Genomic DNA, 23,012 nt, shown 5'->3' with positions numbered 1-23,012 from the left:
GTCAAGAAAGTGGTGTAGAAAGGGAGGAGTTTAGAGGAGGCGCAAATACAAATTTAAAGCCATAGGACTGGATAAGACCTCCTGAGGAGTGAGGATTGATAGGGAAGAGGACAGAGGCTTAGGATAAATTGCTGGCATATTTCCAGAGGAGCTAAGATTTTGTAGGAGTAAGGAGGATCTGGGAGAAGAAATGAAGAGAAGAAGGAGTCCCATACCTCCTTTAGACTGCTGGGTATAGCATGTAGGAAAGAAATGACCACCTCTTAAGTGGACTGCAGGGGAGATGGTGTGTTCAGGGACTCAGCCAAGTTTGCCATCAGCAAAGTCCTCTATATTCTAAAACTCTTTTCGAAATGGTTCTTTCATCTTCTTGCTCTAACAAAAACTTAGAACAGTGAGGCAGGGTACAGTCAGAATAAGTTGAAGGAATGTTCAAAGAAGTTGAGGAGATAGAGGATTTTGCTACAGATTCTGAGTTCCGAAGTGCTCAGTGGAAAGGTTGGAGGGATTGGGGAGAGGTGGGTGACTGAGTCAAATTCTGGGATGCACAATGCAGTATAAAGTTAAAGAAATTGAGTAATGGGGGATGACCTAGGAGACTTGGATGTCTGGTAGCTTAGAAGCATGTGGAGACTAGTCCTGATGGTATTGTAGGGACAAATGTGTAATTAATTCTAATTGGGGCTTCCTCTTGGCACTTCAGCAATTTTTGTGAAGAGGCAAGTAGTGCCTCAAACACTGTGGCCTGAAGAATGGGATTACAGAGACTATGGATGCATGAAATGCAGGGAAGGGGTGTGTGTGTGTGTGTGTGTGTGTGTGTGTGTGTGTGTGTGCGCCTGTCTGTCTGTCTTGTGCATTTCTGAGCACTGTGACTCAGGGATGAGGTTACCTAGAATTACCAAGAGACAGAAGAGGACAATTGCTGAATGGCCAAACCCAGCACACACTCATTAGAGCCCTTCACCCAGCAACCAGCAAACATAATACTGTTGACAAAGTAAATTTGGAAGAGCATGAGTGGATCCATATAAACACATCCCTACTCTGGGAAAATAACAGGAAGCATTATCTCTAGTGGCATTAAAAAAAATCACACAATTTGAGTGGCAGTATTATATTCTAGCTTGATCAAGGATCAAATTTTACTGTATGTTTAAGTACTTATCCATCACAAAGTCCAGAAATCTCAACAGTGTGTTATCTCAATTTTGCAGACAACTGTACTCAAATATTATTACCCACAAATACATGGGATCAATTTGTAAGATACTTCTTTTCTTTTTCACAGGAAGAAATGAAAAGATTGCAGAATCCTTTAGAACAAGTTAATGATGGAAAATATTTACTTGAAAAGTAAGTAAAAAATACCGAAGGAAATTAAATTATATTTGAGGTTAAAAAGCTTTCAAGAAAAAAAAAAAAAAACCTGGCAAGGCAAAAATGAATAAGTAAATTCCACAGTTTTTTATGATATCATTGCAGTCAGGACCCAGAAATATGGCTCATTTGAGATACAGTTAGATAGATTTATGGCCAGTTGAGCTATGATACGCAAGCTGTACTGATTAACAGAGTAATATGATACATGGAGATGTGGTGCTATGTCTGAGGGCTTAAAACTTAACAACCCTGCCCTGTTTTTGGCTTTTAATCAATGACATGTATGGAAGGCAGTCATAAAATTTGCAAAAAGCTTAAAGATAACGCGAAGACCAATAGAATAAACATTTAAAATAATACAACAGAATGGAACAAAACTGCACTAGAAAAAAAGCAAGCAAGAAAGAAATGAAATTTAACAGAGATACAAATGAATTTTTCATTTAGATTTTTAAAAAATTGTGCAATTTGAGCATGTGAGAGATATACTGTGATTTCAATTTGTAAATAGGTGCTTTGAGGTTTTATCTGATATTAACATGAGACCATGATTCTATATGGCTTCTAAAAATATTATCACAATACTAGACTGATCAATAGCCATGCATTGTCAAGATAAAAGAAAAAATGAACTATCATTTACTGAGCATTTACAATATCCTCCCTATTAGTGAATGCTTACAGATGTTCCCTCATAGAATTCTGATTACAGCCTTTGACATAGGTACTATTTCCATTTTATTGACGGGGAAAGAGGCTCAGAGAGCTTTCAGCACTTGTCTAAGTATATTTAGCTAGGAGTAGTGAGAGTAAGAATTTGGATACCACCAGAGCTCCAGCTCTCAACCACTGGCTAAGTCCCAATGCAAAGCCCATGTGGGTGTCACCAGTGGCTCTGGTCATCACATTTAAAAAGCATATAGAGGGGCACCTGGGTGGCTTAGTCAGTTAAGCGTCCAACTCTTGATTTTGGCTCAGGTGTTGATCTCAGGGTCCATGAAGCCCCTCCGTGGGCTCCACCCTGGGCGTGAGGCCTGCTTAGGATTCTCTCTCTCCTTCTCCCTTGCTCTCCGCTGCTCATATGCTTTCTCTTTCTCTGTGTCTTTCTAAAATAAAATAAAATTAAAATAAAATAAAATAAAATAAAAACCACATAGACCTTCCCAAAAGCATCAGAGGAGGTCAATTAAAATTGTGAGGGTTCTGGAATCATGTGAAACTATCACAAAGAGCTGAGTATGTGTACTTGGAGAAAAGAAATCTCAGAGGGAACATAATGGCTTTCCTTAAACATTTGAAGGAATTTTCCTATTAAAAAGGGACTAAATTGCTCTTCTTGCTCTAGAGACCGTAGCAAGAAATCAGCGAGCAGGATTTATGGAGAGACAGCTTTGTGACTCAGAAAATTAATAACTTTTGTAAAAATGCTGCCTGCCCAACAGAATGGACTTCCTTGTTAAGGAGTGAGATGACAGATACTAGAAGTACCCAAAAAGAGTGAAATGCCCATCCAGCTGAAGTGCTATTGAAAGCATTCCTGAAAATGGGAAATCTTGGGTATGATTCCTCTTTCTGATTTTATCCTAGCTTTGTGAGTCTGGACAAATTATTTAACCCCCCTGAACCCAGCTTCCTCATCTTTAAAAATGAAGACAGCAACACTAACTTTTCAGTCTTAGAGCATTAAATAAGACACGCACAATAGCACAGTGCCTCCAATGTCAGCTCCGTCTCTTTCCATCCCGGTGGCTGTTTGGACTAGACACTTTCAGGTTCATTCTATCTCCATGGTTCTAAGATTTTGCCATGTCATCACTTGAAGGACAGTTTCAGCCCTTTGATTGAATGATGTTTCTGAGTTATCTTCAGATTTAATTTATCCTTATCATGTCTACTCTCATTAATATGAATAACTAAGAATAAATTAGTTCAGTTCTGCCCCCCCATCATCACTAGCAATATGTAAACAATAATAATTAAAAAGTTTTTGGCTGTGTAACTAGAAAGATTTTCCTCTATGGAGATTAGTGTGATGACATTAGATCAGTGGTTCTTCATCCTGGATGCCCTTAAAATCACCTGGGAGTTAATAAAAATGGCATAAGGCTTGGCATAATCTTCACCCTAGACAAACTGAATCTGAATCACTAGGGATGAAATCCTTAAATTAGTATTTCTTAAAAGCTGACTTCATGTGATTCTAATAAGGAGCTGGGGATGAGAACCAGTGATCTAGGTGCATTTTAGATTCCTTTGGTTATTCAATAATCTCATGTAGTTTAATTCTCTTAGGACACACTTTCTCTGTGACTTTCAGCCCTTTTGACATGCGGCCACTGAGCAAACAGTCAAGAAAGAATTTTTGAGACATTTTCGGTGCAAAAAGGTGTTTTTATTAAAGCATAGGGACAGGACCGGTGAGCAGAAAGAGTGATTGATTGTGATTGATTATATACTTTTAGGTTATGGGGTGAGGGTGGAGATAAAGTCTCTAAATGGATTTCCATATGCTAAAGAAGACTTACAGGATCCTGGAGGTCTGGGTGTTCTCAAACTAGGTTGCTTTTAGTCTCTAGCAAAACATCAACATTATTAAGGCAGCCAGGAGTTCCTTGAGGAATGTCACACTCTACCTGTCTTAGGTATTTGTCAATAGGCTGCAAGCTGTAAGGAAATTTAATTTTATCTACATTTCTCTTGACTTTGTATCTATTAAATTTGATTATGCTGGTATTTCATTATTGATTTTAATGTAAGAGGTGAACTCCTGAAGTTTTTTCCTTGCTAATTGACCACAGCTCTGTATTAAACTTCTCACTAATACCAGCATGTATCTTTCCCAGCTCTCTGCTCTCAGGAAGATTTGTGAAGATTAATGGCAGATATGTGGGCTTCTGCCTCCTCCTTCTTCCCCTAGTCTTTCCTTGTTATCCTGAAGCCTGGGGAAGTTAAAAGCTTTTGGAAGTGGCCAATCTGCTTTGCATGCTTATTTTTGCTTATCATGATTGAGGAATTCCAGAGATGGAAATTAAAGTCTCCCCTCAAAGCACACAGGCCTGTGGGGTAAGCTTCCCTTATCATGTTTGTGCAGGGCAGGGAGAAAACAATGGCTGCCAGCCCTAACAACCTATACCCATTTGCCTGGAATTCTAGAGACTTTCCTGGATGGCTTTGGGGCAGGACTGTGTCCTTGAAAGCTGTCAAATTTGATTGAAAAATTGGTGTACTTTGAGTGAGCAGTTAGGCATTTCATTATAGCTGTAGCTGCCGTAGGTGCTGATGTGACTCATCTCAGCTACTTGAAATGACCGTAAGTGAAGTGATGGTGGTGTCATAGCAGTTGATCATTTATTCCCCCTTGGAACATTACATTTATTTTGAATGCTCAACAGGGTTTTGTGGTAGCCAGTCAGTATGAAGGGAGGGCAAGCTGTAGCTCTATTCTGCTTGATAGGCGGGGCCAGTCCAGTGCATTTGTGCACACACACGCACATACTCAGGAAAGTTTTCCATGTGCCCATCAACAGAAGAGTAATTAGTAAGGCCGTTAATTAAGAGCCTGCTTATAACTGTATGGTTTTTGACAATCATTTATTAACTTAAATAAGACCTTAGGGTGACTGCTAGTTGTTGTAAATATTGAATCAGGCTGGGTTTCTGGTGGGAAATATGTGATTGCAAGTCAGACATTCCCCTCACATATCATCATTTTATTACCCACAGGTAATTATGGATGGAATGAGCTAAAGCTTTCCAATTAAACCTACAGGTATTCATAGTTTATAGTTTGTTGAGGTTGTATAAATTATAACCCCAAATTAGCAAATTTATTAATACTATAAATTTTTTTTCTTTTTATGAAAACTTGAGCTTTGCCTTTGGTTGCTGCATAACTACAGGTCCCACAATACCTCACATGTCTCTCTATTGCCCAATTTGCTAATATGCTATTAAGGGGTTTAATTAACAATATCTTAAAGTATTTTTGCTATAAGGCTGTTGTCCCTACGAGATCATAGACTTGTAAAAACAAGACTTTACATGCCCCTCAACTCTGGATTAGGTCCCTCTGTGTTTCCCCTTTAATAGCATCCATCACACTTGTAATTATTTGTTTAATATTCATCATCTCCTAGATTATAAAACCGCAGAACACGGACCATGTCTAGTACTATTTTCACCATTGTATCATTCGTGTTCTGCATCATTTTTGACACATAGAAGACATACAATATATTTATGAATGAGTGAATAAGGATGAATTAATAACGGACCCAGAATACGAATGACATTGAGCAAACGAGTGGTTTTTTCCTTACCCCTCAACATCCCAGCTGGGCAACCACAAAGCTATATTGTGCTGATGGCACCATCTACCGGCCACATCGGAATTTATCTAATCTACTGTGTGTTTCCCCACCTCTTGGTTATTCTTTTCGAAAGAGGAGAAAATCCTAGATACCTTCTGCACAATTTTTAAAAATCTTTTTCTTTTCTTTTCTAAAACCACAATCCTGATACTTATTTTCAGACTAATTTCAGTACCTTCCTAAATATTTTCCATCATTCTCCTTGCTCACTCCTACCAAAAATCACCCTTAAACATCCCATTCACGTTTCCCCACTCCAAATGCTTTATGTTTCCCTGCCGCTATGTTTTTCACACTATAGATAACAATTCACTGATGGTTTGTTAAATCAGTTTGATGGGTCACCACTGAAATATAATCTTAAAAATCTGAAATATAATAAAATATATCAGCATACATTACATGTAGTTGGGGAAATAACGTTCCCTGAAATTTTTGTTTCAGTTTTAAATACACATGTGCACACACGTACACACACACACCCTTAACACGTGCATGTAATGGATTCGGATGCCAAATATTTGACCTATGGAAACCACAGTCAGTATGATTAAGTTTAGTAAGTATGGTGTTAAAATCCTTCAAGCAGCATTTTGTTGTCGTGAGACTTGAGTTTTAATGTGGCTTCTGCTGTATAGTGACTCGAACATAATCTCTTTGAGCTTCAGATTTTTCAGCTGTACCATGGGGAAAATACTTAATTGGTAGAGGCTACTGTGAGACTTGAATAAGATAATACATGTAAAATATCTATGACAGTGTTTTATGTATAATTTGTGGCCAATGACTATTAGTTTTCTGCTTATCCAAACTTATTTCCTACATTTATCCTCCACTTTCACCACATTGCTCTTTATTGTCTAAAAATAGCCTGAATTTTTTCACCTCTAATCTTTTGTTTTAATATCTCGCTTATATGTATTACTTTCACATCTCAACTTACCTAATTCCTGTCCATTCTTCAAAACCCACATCAACTAACACCATCTCCATGAAATCTTCCCTGATCATTGTAGCGCCCAGTCATTGCCTAATAAGCCCATAGGAACAGTGAACATATATCTATAGACCCCTGCCAGCAGTTTTCCAAGGTGGAGATTCATGCTTTGTTCATAGTGGGGGCTCTGCAAAAGCTTACAGAATGAAAGGAGGAAAGGTTCAATGGCAGTGGCGCTATTAGAATGAGAATGAATGAGATCCTCTCTACAACTTGGACAATGCCATGGGATTTATAACACTCTTCTTATGTTTTTTTCCTTCCCCTGAATTGGCCCAATATTTTGTTTTCCTCTTTGCTTAAAGGAAATGACTTTCATGCCTTAAATATGAATGTTGAGCTAAAAATCAAAGTAAAAAATCAAAAGAACAGAAAAGGTAAAAGGCAAAACAATATTTTCTTTTTATAGTATGGTTATTTATCCATTATCCATCAATAGCAACCTTTAGGCCTCTGTGAATTAATTAAAATGAATGAAATTGGATGTATATCTGCTTTTTCAAATAAATATGAATTAGCAGTTTTATTGCTATAAAGGTTGTCTAGATTCAGCTATATTGAGGCATTATTTCTGTTTCTAGTCACCAGCTGGCCATGGATACAGAGAATAATATTGAAAAATATCACCTAAATCTACAGCCCCTGGAATCAAAGGTGAAAATGTGAGTTATTTCAAAATTTACATCAAAGCATTAGTTTTAAAGTTCTTGTTTTTTTTAAATTTTTTATTATGTTATGTTAGCCACTATACAGTACATCCTTAGTTTTTGATGTAGTGTTCCGTGATTCATTGTTTGCATATAACACTCAGTGCTCCATGCAATACTTGCCCTCCTTAATACCCATCACCCACCTATCCCAATCCCCCACCTTCCTCCCCTCTGAAGCCCTCAGTTTGTTTCCCAGAGTCCATAGTCATTCTCTCTTCTGTTTACTACCCCCTTCATTCTTCCCTTCCTTCTCCTACCGATCTCCCTGCTATTTCTTATGTTCCATAAATGAGTGAAACCATATGATAATTGTCTTTCTCTGCTTGACTTATTTCACGTAGCATAATCTCCTCCAGTCCCGTCCATGTTGCTGCAAATGTTGGGTAATTGTTCTTTCTGATGGCTGAGTAATACTCCATTGTATATATGGACCACATCTTCTTTACCCATTCATCTGTTGAAGAGCATCTCGGCTCCTTCCATAATTTAGCTATTGTGGACAATGCTGCTATGAACATTGGGGTGCATATGGCCCTTCTCTTCACTACATCTGTATCTTTGGGGTAAATATCCAGCAGTGCAATGGCTGGGTCATAGGGTAGCTCTATAAAGACCTCGATGGGAGACAGGAATCCATCAAAATCATAGAGGAGAACATAAGCTGTAACCTCTTCAACATCGGCCACAGCAACTTCTTTCATGACACGTCTCCAAAGGCAAGAGAAACAAAAAAAAAAAAAAAAAAAAAAAAGAACTTTTGGGACTTCATCAAGATAAAGTTCTTGTTTTATGACCTTCTAGAGTACTCTGGAATTTGGGGGTACAAGAATTAAGCATTTATTTATTTCACATCTATATGTTAAACGCTATTTCCTCTTTTCTCTGAGCAGCAACAAAACTGTTTTGGGCAAACAGAGCCATCTACTGCACAATGTGGGGAATTTTTTTATTGTCATAACGTCCTAGTTTCTTGGTTTTTCCCTTTTTAGGCAGAATGCAGCTCTTCAGCATCCACTAGCATATTCTGTCCTATTAAGAGGATCTTAATAAAATAACTTGGTTAATTCCACCTTGGAACAACCTGGCTATTTTTACATTGGGCCATTTCTTCATCATATACACATAGACACTTTCAGTTCTCTTCCTCCTATTTCCATTCCACCTCTCATCCATATATTTTGGAAAAGTATCTCTTCTTTTTCTTTTCACTTCCTGTCATTTTCCTTTTTATTCTCTCTTAATAAGGTCAAATGTGAGACCCTTCCCCACTACAAATGACTGTTACATAACACTAGTGCTAAGAAGGGGCGCCTGGGTGGCTCAGTTGGTTAAGCATCTGACACTTCATTTCAGCTCAGGTCATGATCTCAGGTCTTTGCGCTCAAGCTCTCTGGCAGCCCCCAGGTCAGGGGAGCCCCCATGTCAGGGGTCCCTACAGAGTCTGCTTGGGATTCCCTTTCTCCCTCTCCCCCTTTCCCTGCTCACGTCCTCTTTCTCTCTCTCTCTCTCAAATAAATAAATAAATCTTAAAAAAAAATAGTGCTAAGAATACTTCAATATTAACAAAAATGAAACTGGTAATTTCCAGAGTGAGACAGGCTATATTCTAGAACAAAATAGCAACTTTTTTTTTTTTTTTAAAGATTTTATTTATTTATTTGACAGAGAGACAGCCAGCGAGAGAGGGAACAGAAGCAGGGGGAGTGGGAGAGGAAGAAGCAGGCTCCCAGCGGAGGAGCCTGATGCGGGGCTCGATCCCAGACCGCCGGGATCACGCCCTGAGCTGAAGGCAGACGCTTAACGACTGCGCCACCCGGGCGCCCCAAAATAGCAACTTTCTAAAACCGTATTTCAGTAGAGAAGGGACCTATCATAATCACCTTAGAAGCAATTTTAAACTATGCTTGCTTTCTGTGATCCTTTCCCATTCTGATTTTCCATCAGGGTTGCATATAAGAATTTTCGGTGAGATCCTATGTAATATCACACACACACACACACACACACACACACACACACAGAGCTTAACACTCTGAAGGCATGTATCCGAGAATTTAAACATGTCTGAGCTTGGCTAGGATCACTGATCATTTGCAGAAAAGCCCAAAGAGGAATCTTTTAGAAAATAAGTCACCCCAAAGAAGGGAGCCTTGTAGTACAACTTTGAGGAACAATAAGCCATGGCTTTAGGAACAGAAATGATGCAGATATATAATATCCTGCTGGATAAAAGCAAATATTAACATAAACCCCTGCCAATTTACATTAACCCTGGTCATCAATAAAAGGTTTGTCTCTGAGTGAGAACGTAGAGACACCTTCAAGATAAAGTTCAAACATGGCTTCTGAACCTGTTGGGTCCCCCACTAGGAAGCTCTGTGTCACGCTTACTAAAGGAATAATAAATCAGGCTACCAAATTTTATGCAAGCAATGTGTAGCCTCACTACACAGGATGTTAGTTTTCAAACATAGGTTGCTTTATCCTTAGGAATTTTCTCATTAAGATAATATCCTCTTAAATGAAAAAGTGTTGGAATGGAGAGTTGTTTGTGTGAAAAATTAGAGTGTTTGATTTGAATGCAAATGAAGCTAGGAAACCTCTCTGGTCTTTTTTGGTTTTCATCATCCCTAATATACAGAGGGGCAGATGCCAGGAGGAGAAGCAGGCAAGAAAAAAAATCTCTCTGGCTGAGATTTCAGCCAGCTCAGAGAGTCTGGGATTTTCCCTGCAGCTGGCTTGATGGAGGAGTCTCAGCTCAGTGAGGTGCAAACAGAATGGTTTTATCTCTTCTAATAACTCTGAACCCCATTTCCACTCACTGGAGGAGGATGAGGGAGAGAAAACTTAATCTTGTCCAATAATGGAATTTGAGTCCCATTGGGGAATTTAGTCCAGTTCAGTGACTCTTGTCTAATCTGGTTATTAAATTCTTAACTCTCATGACAGGTTGAACATCTCCCCTCTACACACATTAGATCTTTCCTACAGCTGTGCAGCTTGCTCTCCTTTGTGTTCTCTCCTCTTTCTAGTTGCCCCTTCTCCTTGGTATTACCTCTCCCACCCCTCATGTGCTGAACACCCAACTGCCCCAAGATTCCCATTAATGGTAAACACTTACCCTCCTAGGTAGGTGTTTCCTTAAAAATAGCTCTAAGGATCGGGGCCTATGAGAAGGGTCGTCTGGTCTCCCCCGAGTCCCCACCGATGGTGTAGGCTGTGCCTCTCATTGTGTCCCGTGCTCTGCTGAAACTGTCTCCCTCAGACTGACCTTGGCATCCTCACCCTCAGGGTGGATCTTGTCAAACCTTCATTCCCACTTCCCAAGGGATTTTCTTTAGACCTGCAGAGCATTGGATATGAAAGATGGTGCCTTGTCCCAGATTCCAGAGTCACTGTCAGACTTCACAGGCTTTCTCTCAGGGTCTTCTGGGTTTTATTGGTGGGAAGCTGCTGAGCATCTGTCTTCTTCTGGTGGGTAGAGAGAAGTGAGGGAAGCAAGGATTACTATACTGTAAAATCTGCTTTCCTGGAAACTCTCCTCTCCCTTCCCTGACAAGGAGAAGAGGGTTAGTAGGTTCCAATGAAGGTTTTCTGGACAATCCAACCTCTGCAAGCCCTGAGGTGGGATGCACCTTGGCAGGCTAATCTGTGAACATAAAAGACAATAAGGAAGATGAGAACTGTTCTCAAGTGTGGGCTTCCTCCATCATATACCTGCACTAGTGAGAACTTGAGGTGGGGGCTGGATGGTGCGGAAAAGACTCTCAGTTGTTTCCTCACACTCAGACCAACTAAAAAGAAAAGAATTTGATAAGAAAACTTCAACCTCTATGTGGAGTGCAAAGTATCAGTGAAAGAAGTAGAGACCTGCAGGGAAAGAACACATGTGAGTATGGGGGTGGAATTTAGAGGAAGTGTCAGGAATGTGCATGAATGCAACCCTTAACGGGTAATTTTGAATTTTAGACTTGAAGGATCAAAGGACTGTGTCAAAAGGGGAAAAGCAATCAAGGTTGCACAGCTATTAATAAAAAGTCATTTGGGGGAGGTGAAAGGCAGGTTTTCTGAAGATCAAGCAAAGGCAAGCCTCTCAAGTCAGAAAATTTAGTGAAAGCAAAAGTAATAGTGAGAGCACCACAGTGAAGGGTCTCAACGCAACTCTCAGACTAAAGACAGATGTATTCTTAAGAGGCAAGGCTGGAGTGAGGCCCTGGGGATGAAGGCACACATCAAAGGAACACAGGCTTTAGCACTGCGGCCTGACTGAAAGGGAGGAAACGGACTCTCCAAATCCCATGAAACTGCTACCCTTCACATGGGGTCACATCTGGCATGTTGTAGTAGGATCTAAAACACATCTTCTGAATATAAACCATCACTTAACAGTTGTTCGTTAACTGTGTGCAATCCCTCTCCTGATGTTTTAGCAAAATACTTATTTTGTTACGGACAACATAGGCATCTGTTGACTACACATCATCTTTTGAACATCAGCTTGTTAAATGTGTCCAGTTCCTCTCATTTTTTATTAATGTATTTGATGATTTAGAGATGAAACAACATTTAGATTCTATAAAAGAGAGGGAGACAGAGACACACACAGACACACAGTGTCTGCACTGGAGAAAAAAGACAATTCCCAGGAGAATTTCAAAGATATTTCTCAATAAAGCCTTCTTAAAAGGCGAAAGATTTATACAATCTGAAGAGAAACCAGAGTATAATAAAGCCTTTTTAAATGTCATTTGTTTGAGAGTAATGCCTATCAACTTTGGTCAAAGTTTAATTAAAAGAAGATACAAGAGAAGAATGGTTGAGAGCATATAGCTTGGAGTTAGAGCAACTAGGAGAAATCCCAGCTCTGCTCTTTGCCCACTGTGTGACCACTGTCTGGGCCACAGTTGCATTCCTCTATAAAATGAGAACACTAACCATGTCAAAAAGTATTGGAGAGAGCTTTCGATGAGAAAATTAAAAAAAAAATTAACCTAATATATCTTTTCCATGGAGTTATACTGTTTCCAAACATGTTTTTATGCCAAATTGGGCTAATAAAATATTGCCCTTAAGAATCCTTAGGAACCCAGCATATCATACCAATGTATATGATTAGCACATATTACTTAAAAATTTTTGAAAGTGTTTGCTTTTCTTAAGTAATTATAATGATTTATCTGAGTCTGTCATCAAGTTTGAGGCTGACTTAGATACCGTATCCTTAATTCCTTACAAGAAAGACACAGAGGTTATTGTTATTCTTGTTTTGTGGGTAAACACAATGTAGGCCAATAACTTTAGTATTTTGCCCAAAGACTACAGCTAATGATAAGTAAACTGAGCAAAACCTGTATCTCTCTAAACACACTTAGTTTCTGGGGAGTTCTCTTTCAAGATGGCTAATGCAGGAAGATCCTGAATTCACCTCCTCCCACAGACATACTGAATTTACAGCTACATATGGAACAATATCCCTTGGAAAAAAAACCCTAAAAACTGGCAGAGCAACCCCTTTATATCAGGCAAACAAGAGGGAAACCACATCAAAACAGGTAGGAAAGCCTGGGACATAATCTTGCTGTAAACCCCAGCCTCAGTACGGTGACTCACAATTGAGAAGGAACTCGTAACACAGAAGTTCTTCCTGAGGCATGAAGGATTGTGCTCTACATCAGGCACCCCTGCTGCTAAGACCAGCACCTGAAAGACAAGCCTGCAAAACAGTTGGCTTTGGAGATCAGAGGAGTTCCAGTGCCCATGAGACCTGCAGGGCTACGGCCACCTGGGGCAGGGCTCTTAAAGGGCCTGTGCGCAGACTCATCTCTCTCAGGGCCCCATGCAGAAGTAGCCCTTTGAAAAGTGCCCAGACTTTATGTGAAAAAGACTGGTCTCCTTATTTTGAAATATGAGTCTGAGAGCCAGAGGCCTGCTGGGATATTCTCTGGGGTCAGAGAATGGTGGAAACCATCTTCCTGCTCTCTGCCCTGCTAAAGCCAGTGGGCACCATCTTTTTAATTTTTTTCTTTTTATTTCTTTACTTTTCTTTTTCTCTCTTCTTTCTCCCTCTCCTTCTTCTCCTCCCTCTCCTCCTTTGCCTCCTCCTCCTCTTCCTTCTTCCTCTCTTTTTTTCTGTTTTTGGCAGGTGCCATCTTTGCCCTCCCCCTCCTTGCTCCAGCCAGTGAGCACCATCTTTGTGTTCTTCTGCCACACTGCACAAGAGCGGTATCTCCCAGAAGACAGTTTCTACACAGATTTGATGGTCTGGTGTTGGGGGCTGCCACCCAGGGAACACCCTCTTGATCACCTGGCTCTAGAGGCCATGGGGTTTGATATTCCTGTATCCCACCACACTGTGGCAATTAGAGACAGTTCTTGGCAGACCACCACTCCCAGGACACTGCATAGACAGCAGACTGAAACACACATCCCCTCTTTCTAAGAAAGAGATCTATTTGCTGGTCCCAGGAGCTTTGGCCTGAGTGACAGGCTTCTGGTTTTAAACGTATTTGGGAGCCTACAGAGGGGGGGTCTCAGGGAACGAAGGCCAGTGGGTGCAATCTTTGTGCTGTCCCTCTGCCTTGCTCTAGCTCACTGGAATCTCAGAAAAAGGAGCTTATAGCTTTGTTTGGGGCCCTGATTTTTGCTGCTGCTGCCAGGGGATATCTCTCTACTGCCTGGCTCTTGTGGCACTAGCAATCGCTAGAGAAAGAGTCTTAAACAGCTACCACCCCAAGGGCACAGCAAGAGGCAACAGACCCAGGAGCTCAGTATTGATGTGAAAGAGGCCTATTAGCTTATCACCATAGCTGTAGCCTGAAGGGCAAACTTTTAATTAAACACACATCGAAGGACTGACTGTCAACATTTTCTAAGACCTCAGAGGGCAGGCACTGCCTTCAAACTCTCCCTCTGCCACACTCCGGAGTCCTAACATGTCTTGGAAGGGAGCTCTTATACATGTCTGGTGTCCTAGTCTTTACATCTGGTGCCCTGGTTTTGTGGCTGCTGCCCAGGAGAAACCTCTTGATCACTTGCTCTGGTGGCCAGGGGGGCTTGCGTTCCTGGGTCCTATGGGACTGTAACAATTGGAAAGACAGTTCTTGGCAGGCTACCATCCTAGGGCCCTATTCTGAATAAACAACAGATGAAATACACCCTTAGCCTCTCTGTGAAAGAGGTCTGTTTGCTTGACCTGGAGCCTTAGGGGCAGACTTCAGATTTGGCACACATCTGTAGGCCACAGAGATGCTCCCAGGGAGTATAGGCCTGGGGATGCCATCTTTGTGCTCTCTCTACATCTCACTGCAGCTCACCCAAATCTCCCAGAAAGGAGATAATACACTTGTCTAGAGCCCCAAATTTTGCTATTGCCACCCAGGGGACATCTGCAGATCACCTGGCTCTGGAGGCCAACAGAGTTTACAACTGCAGGCCCATAGGAATGTATATGTTCGCATACTTTGAAAGCTTCTGCTAAGGGTTTGGCTTCCAATCAGCCTGGATTTATGTTCTGATTATGATGCTCCCCTTTAGTAGGACACTGACTGGTCTTGGCACATCTTCCACTACTGGGAGCTATTAAAAATAAACTACGCTGCTTGGACAATCACAAAGGTTGAGAGACAGCCAGCAGCTAGGGTAGGGTTCACCTACTGCACGAGGCCAACCGTGTAAGACTCAGCAAGGTGGCTGTTGAATCGAACGCGTAGAAACCAGTAGAGAGTAAAAACAAAACGAAGAAACAGAGAAACATGTTCCAAATGAAAGAACAGTATAAAGCCTCAGGGGAAAAAACAAAAACAAAAACAAAATAAACAAAAAAGAAAACCTTAAACAGAGATAAGTAATTTATATAATAAAGAGTTTAAAGTAATGCTTATGAAAGTACTCACTGAACTTGGGAAAAGAATGGATGAGCACAGTGAGAACTTCCAAAAAGAGATGGAAAATATAAAAAAGTTCCAAACAGAGGTCACAGAGCTGAGGAATATAATAAACACATTTAGTTTCTAAGCACACCCCTCATGAGGTAAAACTTTTTCTTCTTTGAGGATTTATTGAATTATTTCTGGGATGCACTGTTAGGAGAATGGATTTATTGATCACCTACTTACCATATTTCTAGAACTGTGGCAATATGGTGGACACATGTGGCCACTGCTCTCAAGGGATTCACAATCTAGTGGAGGAAGAAGACTTCTTGGAAAAGAGTTGTCTGGATTAGCCTAATCTGACACTCTTCTTTTTGCATGGCTAATATCTCCGAGAGCTGCTGTTCTCTTTCACAGACTCAGTAGCCTCTGGGTGCCTTATTTCTAAAGTGCTTTCTCAATCTTGGCAACTTGAGGCAAGGCCCAAGTTGCCCAGATTCCATCTGTGAGGGAGTTAGGAGTTGCTGACCATCAAGGTGGTCATAGGTGTTAATGAAGGAACCTGCAGAAAGATCCAGAAGGGCATAAACCCAGATGCTTAGGAAGTACCAACAATCAAATGAAGTCAAGAGTTACAAACCAGACAGAAACTGGAATGGAGTGGAAGCAGGCTAGAGATACAGGCAAATTCTCTGGAAAACCTGCCTGTTGCATGCAGTGGCCCTTCATTGGCCTTTGGGCAGGTTTGTATCAGGATACAGGGTTGAGGCAGACACCAAATAATAAAAACATGGCTTACCTGTTAGGGTAGCTTTTAGTAGCACATAGAAAATTTAACAGGCTTAAACAAATAGGGGTTCTACTTATCTACTCAAAGTCAGTATGTGACAAGCCAAATCCATCACCTTGCTTTCTTCTCCCTTTCTGCCTTTTGCTGAACCATGAGGAGGGAACACAATGTAATGGAAAGACGGGATCTTGTCCAAATGTCGGGTCTGTCAGTTAGCTCCCATCTTGTTTCCTGAAACTTGTTGAGCATTCCTGGTTGTGAGTAAAAGAAACAACTCAAACTAACTTATTATAAAAAAGAGATTATATTGGATCACCTAACAGAAACATCCAGGGGCTAATGTGCTTCAAGCATATCTAGACCCAGGTAGTCAAGCATCATCAGACATCTCTGTCCTCCTTCTGTAACCTCTGCCCTGGGCATTTTGCTTCATTCTCATGTGGGCTCTCCCAACATTATAGCCATGGGTTGGTGGGTCCCCAAAGAAAAATGAATGCTAGTACGAAATGAAGGAAAAATTAATTAATTATGATGGTAATAGTGTCTTCCTCACATTCCACTTGAGGTAAGGATCGAATGGGAGAATACACATAAAAAGAGCTACATGTGATTAGATGTTATCTCCCAAGATACTCAGACTTCTGTCCTCTTTGATGGTGTCCTTTTTTTCCCATCCCCAAATTCAGCCTTTTTGGGTAATAATGTATTTTGAATTTGTAAAAATTATTTGGTAACATTTAAGAACCAGTAACTTCCAAATAAAAACCCAGATTTCTGACTGTCCTTGATAAGTAGTAAGATCTGGCAACAATCAACTGTGCCAAGATGGGGTTCCCCCTCCCAAGGGGCAGCTGCTGGCCAGTCTGCCCCCAGCCTCGCCCTTGGAGACATCTGGGATCCTTCTCCTGTCTTCACAGCCTCATACCCTACCACTTTTCTCTGGGAACCTCCTCACTTCCAAGGCTTTGCCCAAAGGCCCTTCCTCGCTCTTCTTATCAATCTAAATCCCCTCCATCCTTCAAGGCTAATTAAAGCACCAGGACTCCCTCAAACCTCCTCTAAGCATCCTAGCTCACAGAGCTCGGTCTTCTAGGTAAGGACATCTTGAATGTAAGGACAGCCAGTGACAGCCAGGACTGCACTGGCTGTACGTCCCCAAGTGGCTGCGAGTGCAGGAGGGAGCCACAGGCACTGTGAAACAGACAGGGATGTATAGAGAGATGGCAGAGGCAGGCGATGACACCGTCCCTGAGATAGAAGACAAACAAGAGTTGGACAGGCAAAAAAATTATTGAAAAATGTATTTGTCATCTACTTTGAAATAAGCCTATTTATAATTCAAAATATAGGAAGACACAAGATGTGCTCCTTTACTGCAGCCAGCCTTTAAAGAATTGTATTGATAGCAAGGCTTAGTTTTAGAAATAAAAATGTCAAGGTGGTTGGTGTTCAGGGTTTACTCTGCAGCCTTAAAGGAGACTTGTGAGTAGGAATTGTGGTACAGCTGGGATAAGAAGGCTGAAAAGTGATGAGGTGCTTCTGCATTTTAATTCCCTCTTTCAGTAAAATAGCATTTGGAGATTGTATTCAGAGAGCTAACAATAGAACAATTCAATCTACAAAGTGGTCGAATGGGAGTAAACAGTGTGTGATGTAAACAGTTTCCCATGATTCAGAGTAATAATAGCATGATTCCACCATTTAAAACATATCCAATGTAACAATTTAGGTAATAGTGATGACTGGCCTCTCATTTTTAACTTCTGAGTTAAAAAAGAATATAGTATATCTTGGTTCTTTAAAGGTGTTACATTGCCCCCTGGTGTTCAATAAACTAAAATGTAAACTCTCAAATGGCTGCTACATTTTCTTTCTATATTTTCTGAATAATCAAGATGATGAGCGAGCAAGAGAGAGAGAGGAACACCTCAATATAAACACGTGGGTATTCCATGCCTTGTTAATGTTTTATATTTTCTAAATGGGCTTTACAATGTCACTTTTTTTAAGCCCTTGATGAGCAGGTTTACAGACTTTAGGTGCCCTCCAGTGGCGGAACTTGTTAGGACTCTGGGAGACCCAAGCACTTCAGATGATGTAGAAATTATTGTTTCCAAAGTTTGCTACTCCTTAATAAAAGGGGTCCCTGAAGAAGCAACAGGACTGACAAAGTCTTACAGAACCTTCTTTGAGATTCTGTTTAAAATCTTTAAACCAAAGTAAATAAAGATGTATTTTGAGCAAGCATTGAATAATAAAACAATAATCACATAAAATCCAAAGCAGGGTCATATCCTGCCTTAATAGGTCTGAAATGTATATATAATTTGCAGTGCTCTTTAAAAAACCCTAGAAGATAGCTACTTTTGCAATTGTATGCAAACCATGAAGATCCCCTCGTAGGGTCTTAGAAGAAACTCCTGGCCTGTAAGGGCCCCTGAAGCTTATGTTCCATAGCTTCAGGGGAAATTGGCCTCTGATTCAAAGGTGGTGTTTAACTGCAGCTTTTGGGCTTTACCTTGAGCATTATAATTCAGAGCCTTAATAACTTAGGGTACACGTGTAAATTTAATAACATGGTAACATTTTTGTGGCCTTTCTATCTTCTGACTACTGAGAATTAATGGTCTTTGAACCATTCTAGCCAAGTGAAAATAAATCAGTTTGTTTATAGAGAAACAACTTTAATTGCCTTGTGTGTGGGAATAGTTATAGAGTGTAGAAGTAATGGAATTAATGCAACTATTTAAAACTATTTTAAAAGGCCGAATCTTGAAAATTGGTCTTCATGTTTGGTTAATTCCCAGAAGAGAATTGTGTTCACTGATCACCTGTGAAAAACTAGATGTTAATCTCAAAGATTAGAAACCAGTCCAGGTAGGGAAAAATTATGTAGCTTTCATAAAGAAGAGCTTTCTATTAAACGAACCAGTTGACTTTGTTTTGATACTAATCACAAGAAATAAACAGCTTCCTTGGGTAAAATCTCAAACAGCCACCTAATCATGTGTTATTTTAGTTTTTTGAATAGTTCATAACATTTTCAGTTATTCTGTCCTCTCTGTCTGTTCCTTTATTTACTTATCATTTATTACTTGTTTCCTTCCACGGTATGTAAAAATTCATGATGACCGGGCTCTTGACTGTCTTGTCCCCAGAGCAGGGCCACTGTGTTTGGCCAGGTAGACTACACTGTACAGCATCATGGGGTTCCCTTTGCCTTGAGGTCTGTGCAAATGGCACCCTCTAGAGCTGCACTGCAGTCGCTGTCCAGAGCCTAGGGTGACCTTGGCTCAGAGGAGTCCCTCAACAAGGCTGTATTAGTGCATGAGTAAGTGATATGTCAGCCTATTTATTATTCTTATTTAAAATATAGGATGAGAAGTAGAAAGATTTTACATCCCATAAATCAAAGTGCATTTACACGTGCAAACTAGTTTTACTTTGATGACTTTTTCTGACTAAGATGACTCTTGTAGACTGATTTAGCTTAGTCTGTGACTGTCAGATCAGTTAAATAGAGAAACAGTACAGGTCTTCTGATTTCCGGTGTCACATTCTATGTGTTACATTTTCCCTGTCTCCAAAGCCAATTCCTTCAGACGTTGTGTGCTTTTCTGAGTCCGTGGACTGTAACCAGGTAGTGACAGTGCACGTGCTGTTTTGTTTTGTTTTTCCAGCATTCAGAGAGCCTGGCGTGAGTACCTGCAGCGGCAGGACCCCCTGGAGAAGAGGAGCCCGTCCCCACCCTCTGTGTCCTCAGAGAAGCTGAGCAGCTCTGTCAGCATGAACACCTTCTCAGACAGCAGCACACCCGTGAGTGCCATGTTTCCTTTTTATGGCCTGATTGGCCAATCATTTGATCACCAGGTCTTTGGTTCCTAGAAGGAAATGTCGAGATGTGGGCAGGCCGTTTGTTGTTAGGTGTATCTACGTCGCTTACTTGCTATATTTGAAGCCATGGTGAGGGTTTTGTCATCTGAGAATGAAGGCATGATTCATAAGTACAGGTGTATTTCATCAGGTCTGAGAGAATCGATTGCATTTGACCTCAACCTAAACTGCTCATTTGTGTGTTTGCGTTCCTCTGTTACTAAGAATATCTTTTTCCTTTTCTTTATAACAGTGTGTTCCCTTTAGTCTGTGCCTCTGGTAGAGTTTTGTTATGCTAATATGATAGAAGATTAGTTTGGTTATAAGGATTATAAAGAGAACTTTACAGGAAGAATGCAAAGGGGTCACAAACTCAGGAATTGCAACTCAGATGCCTACAGGGGCCAGGTAAGAAACCCTTGTGGCTAATGTGGGCTAAGCTGTGACTGGCTACTGAAGAACACAGGCCTTACCTAAAGGGGTAGCCCCGCTTGGATCCTGGGCATGTTGCTGTGCAGGGATGCTGGACAGACAGACACTGCCAAATGTGATTTCTCCTCTTAAGGGATGCCAGAAATTCAGATTTTAAAATTTTGGCAACTAGTAAAGAATTTAAAATGTAACTAGACCATGCCTGCAGATCACAATTATCCCAGAGGCCACCTGTTTAAGAACCTGTTTAAGCACACAGTTAAAGAATGGGAACATCTGCTGAAAGTCTTTATTTAAAACAACAACAACAAACAAACATACCAAATGTGGTAGGAAATAAATGATCAAGCAACCGTAATACAGAGTGTTGTGAAAATGGCCATTGTGATCATGTATGATAGTCACTGGAATACACAGAAAGAAGTTGAGAAGAGAAATGAAGTAACTGTACAAGTGTATTATTTTAAAAAAATGTTTCTTGACTACTTTGTAATCATGTTTATTCAGTAGTTAAAAGGCTCCCCAGCGGCCAGAATAAGGTATTCACATCGGGATCAAGCAAAGGTTGCTTTGACATGTTTTCAGATGATTACATTGCATGTTCTTTAATAAATGGTTTTATCTGTTACGGATTCTAAAGAGAGAGCACTAACTTGAGTGCAAATAACAGTGACAGAAGATCTATTTTTAGCAGGCTGAATACTCCCTGAATCTGTGCCTTTTTAAAATAATTTGCGGTGGGGCGTGGGGGCGGGGGGTGGAGAATGACTGTCTGAACTGGTCTTATGATCACTAGAGGGCGCTGATGAGCCACATTGGAAAAAGTCTGTTGCCGTTAAGTGTCTATTTATCTCATGATTTGCAAGTCAAAAATAATATGAAAATTAAGTGTTTAGGATGCCTTTGCTGTGAGTGACAATAGAATTAATTTAATAGGAATTAAATGACCGAATATTTTATTTGAATGGTGGAAACAGTATCAGAAATCGTTTTGCCTGTGAGTTGAAGGTTTGGATTTACTGCTTTTGTAGTTTCTCATAGCCCCAGTTCCTGACAGTATCAACCATTGCTGTGTCCAGTGATACATGATGGTTTTAGTGTTGCTTTAGGGTGATTAACCATTTGACTTTATTGAAATTCTGGAATAATCTATCTTTGTTTTATATTTACCCCGCCGTACCACTTAGATTCTGGCACCTGAAGTATCTTTGTGCATAAATGCAGGTTCTTCCCCCATGGGTCATCATATAAATGTGATGTGTAATATCTTTTGCACAGCTTTGCTAACAGTTCTGCCTTATTTAATTTAGCCTGGCCACCAGGTCCCCTGATATTTCTTAGTAGAGCAGATTTCCTCTCTCAAATGTCCCCAGCTATTTGGTTTCCTATAAGGTGTTTCAGAATGAATTGGGAATGGCAGCCTGCTCCACCACGATATCATCATGCCTTACCTCTGTGCTCATGGGGCCAGGATAACTCTGTTCATTGTGTGGAAGGCTGGCTTACTCCTGATTGCCTATAAACAGTGAGAATCAAAACATTTTCAAAAAACATTATTGGAATTAGCTTCAGAAAACAAGCAGACCCGCCCAGAATTCTAGTAGAGGTTATTGATAATAACAACAACTTTGGCATTGATGGTGTCAGTAGCATGACACTAAATATGCAAAGTAAAATATGAAAATACAAGTTGCTGGAACATCACCAGGTCTCTAGTTTGTCAGGCAGGTAAAACATCCAATTCATAATTTTTAAAAACTTTATGCTTCGTTGTTTGGAGCTGCTACATCTAGTTAAGGTTGTTCTATTTCCCATGATCATCACTTTGTTTGGGACCTCTTTCGGAAGATTCATTCTTACATCTGTTGGTGGTCACAGTCCCATGAAAGGAAAGTGACTCTGCTCTACTTTGATCAGCCTACCAGACCGACTGGGTTCATACATACTCTCAGGGAGTTCCAAATAGGAAGACTTGGTGTTACTACTCTCTGATGAATAGACCTCAGATTTATGGAGGGGATAAAGATGAGCCCTGGCCCACCTTGGCTAAGCCTGTCATAAAGAGATGAGTTTTCTCTAGTAACCAGTGAGTCCCTTTGGAACTTCAGGGGTAAAAGTCTGTAGTCCAAGTCAAATGCTCTCAATGAGGTATCTCCCTGGGGGGTTCTCTGGGATCCTAACTCCTACCAGATACCTCCAGCTTGCTGAACTCAGCCCTCTTTCTCTGGGCTTGATCTGTCACTGTTGCTGCCTAGACCATTGTCTGTTTTCTCGAATTTGATCAGCTGCCTGTCTTGTCCCAACTACTAACCCTCTACTGTCCTCTAACACAGCCTCAACTGGAGGCCAGTCTGCCCTCGTCTAACCCGTGGACCTTTCCACCTGCTCTGCCTGGCCCATGTCTATAATAACTGAAATTACTGCCCATAGTAGCTGTCTGCCCCAGGCATGTGCTGCATGGGAAGCCAGCAACCCGAGCTGGGTGAGTCCCTGTGCCGAGCTGAGAATGATGCTCTTGCATGCTTTTGCTCTCTTTTGGCTACACATAATGGTTAATATAGTTCTGAGAATATTTCTACTCTAAAA

General features: G+C 40.7%; 1 protein-coding gene across 1 annotated transcript; it reads left to right on the top strand.

Annotated features, from left to right (window-relative positions):
* Positions 1–428: 428 nt before the first annotated feature.
* Positions 429–22,795, top strand: IQCJ (IQ motif containing J). Its single transcript, XM_044383568.3, has 5 exons — positions 429–518; positions 1,292–1,356; positions 7,332–7,412; positions 19,802–19,991; positions 22,305–22,795. The coding sequence occupies exons 1-5, from the start codon at positions 429–431 to the stop codon at positions 22,416–22,418; spliced, it is 540 nt and encodes a 179-aa protein (XP_044239503.3). The 3' UTR covers positions 22,419–22,795.
* Positions 22,796–23,012: the final 217 nt, after the last annotated feature.

The sequence above is a fragment of the Ursus arctos genome, unplaced genomic scaffold, assembly GCF_023065955.2.
Source record: "Ursus arctos isolate Adak ecotype North America unplaced genomic scaffold, UrsArc2.0 scaffold_20, whole genome shotgun sequence".
NCBI classification, from domain to species: Eukaryota; Metazoa; Chordata; class Mammalia; order Carnivora; family Ursidae; genus Ursus; species Ursus arctos.
This window is presented reverse-complemented; position numbering and strand designations above follow the sequence as displayed.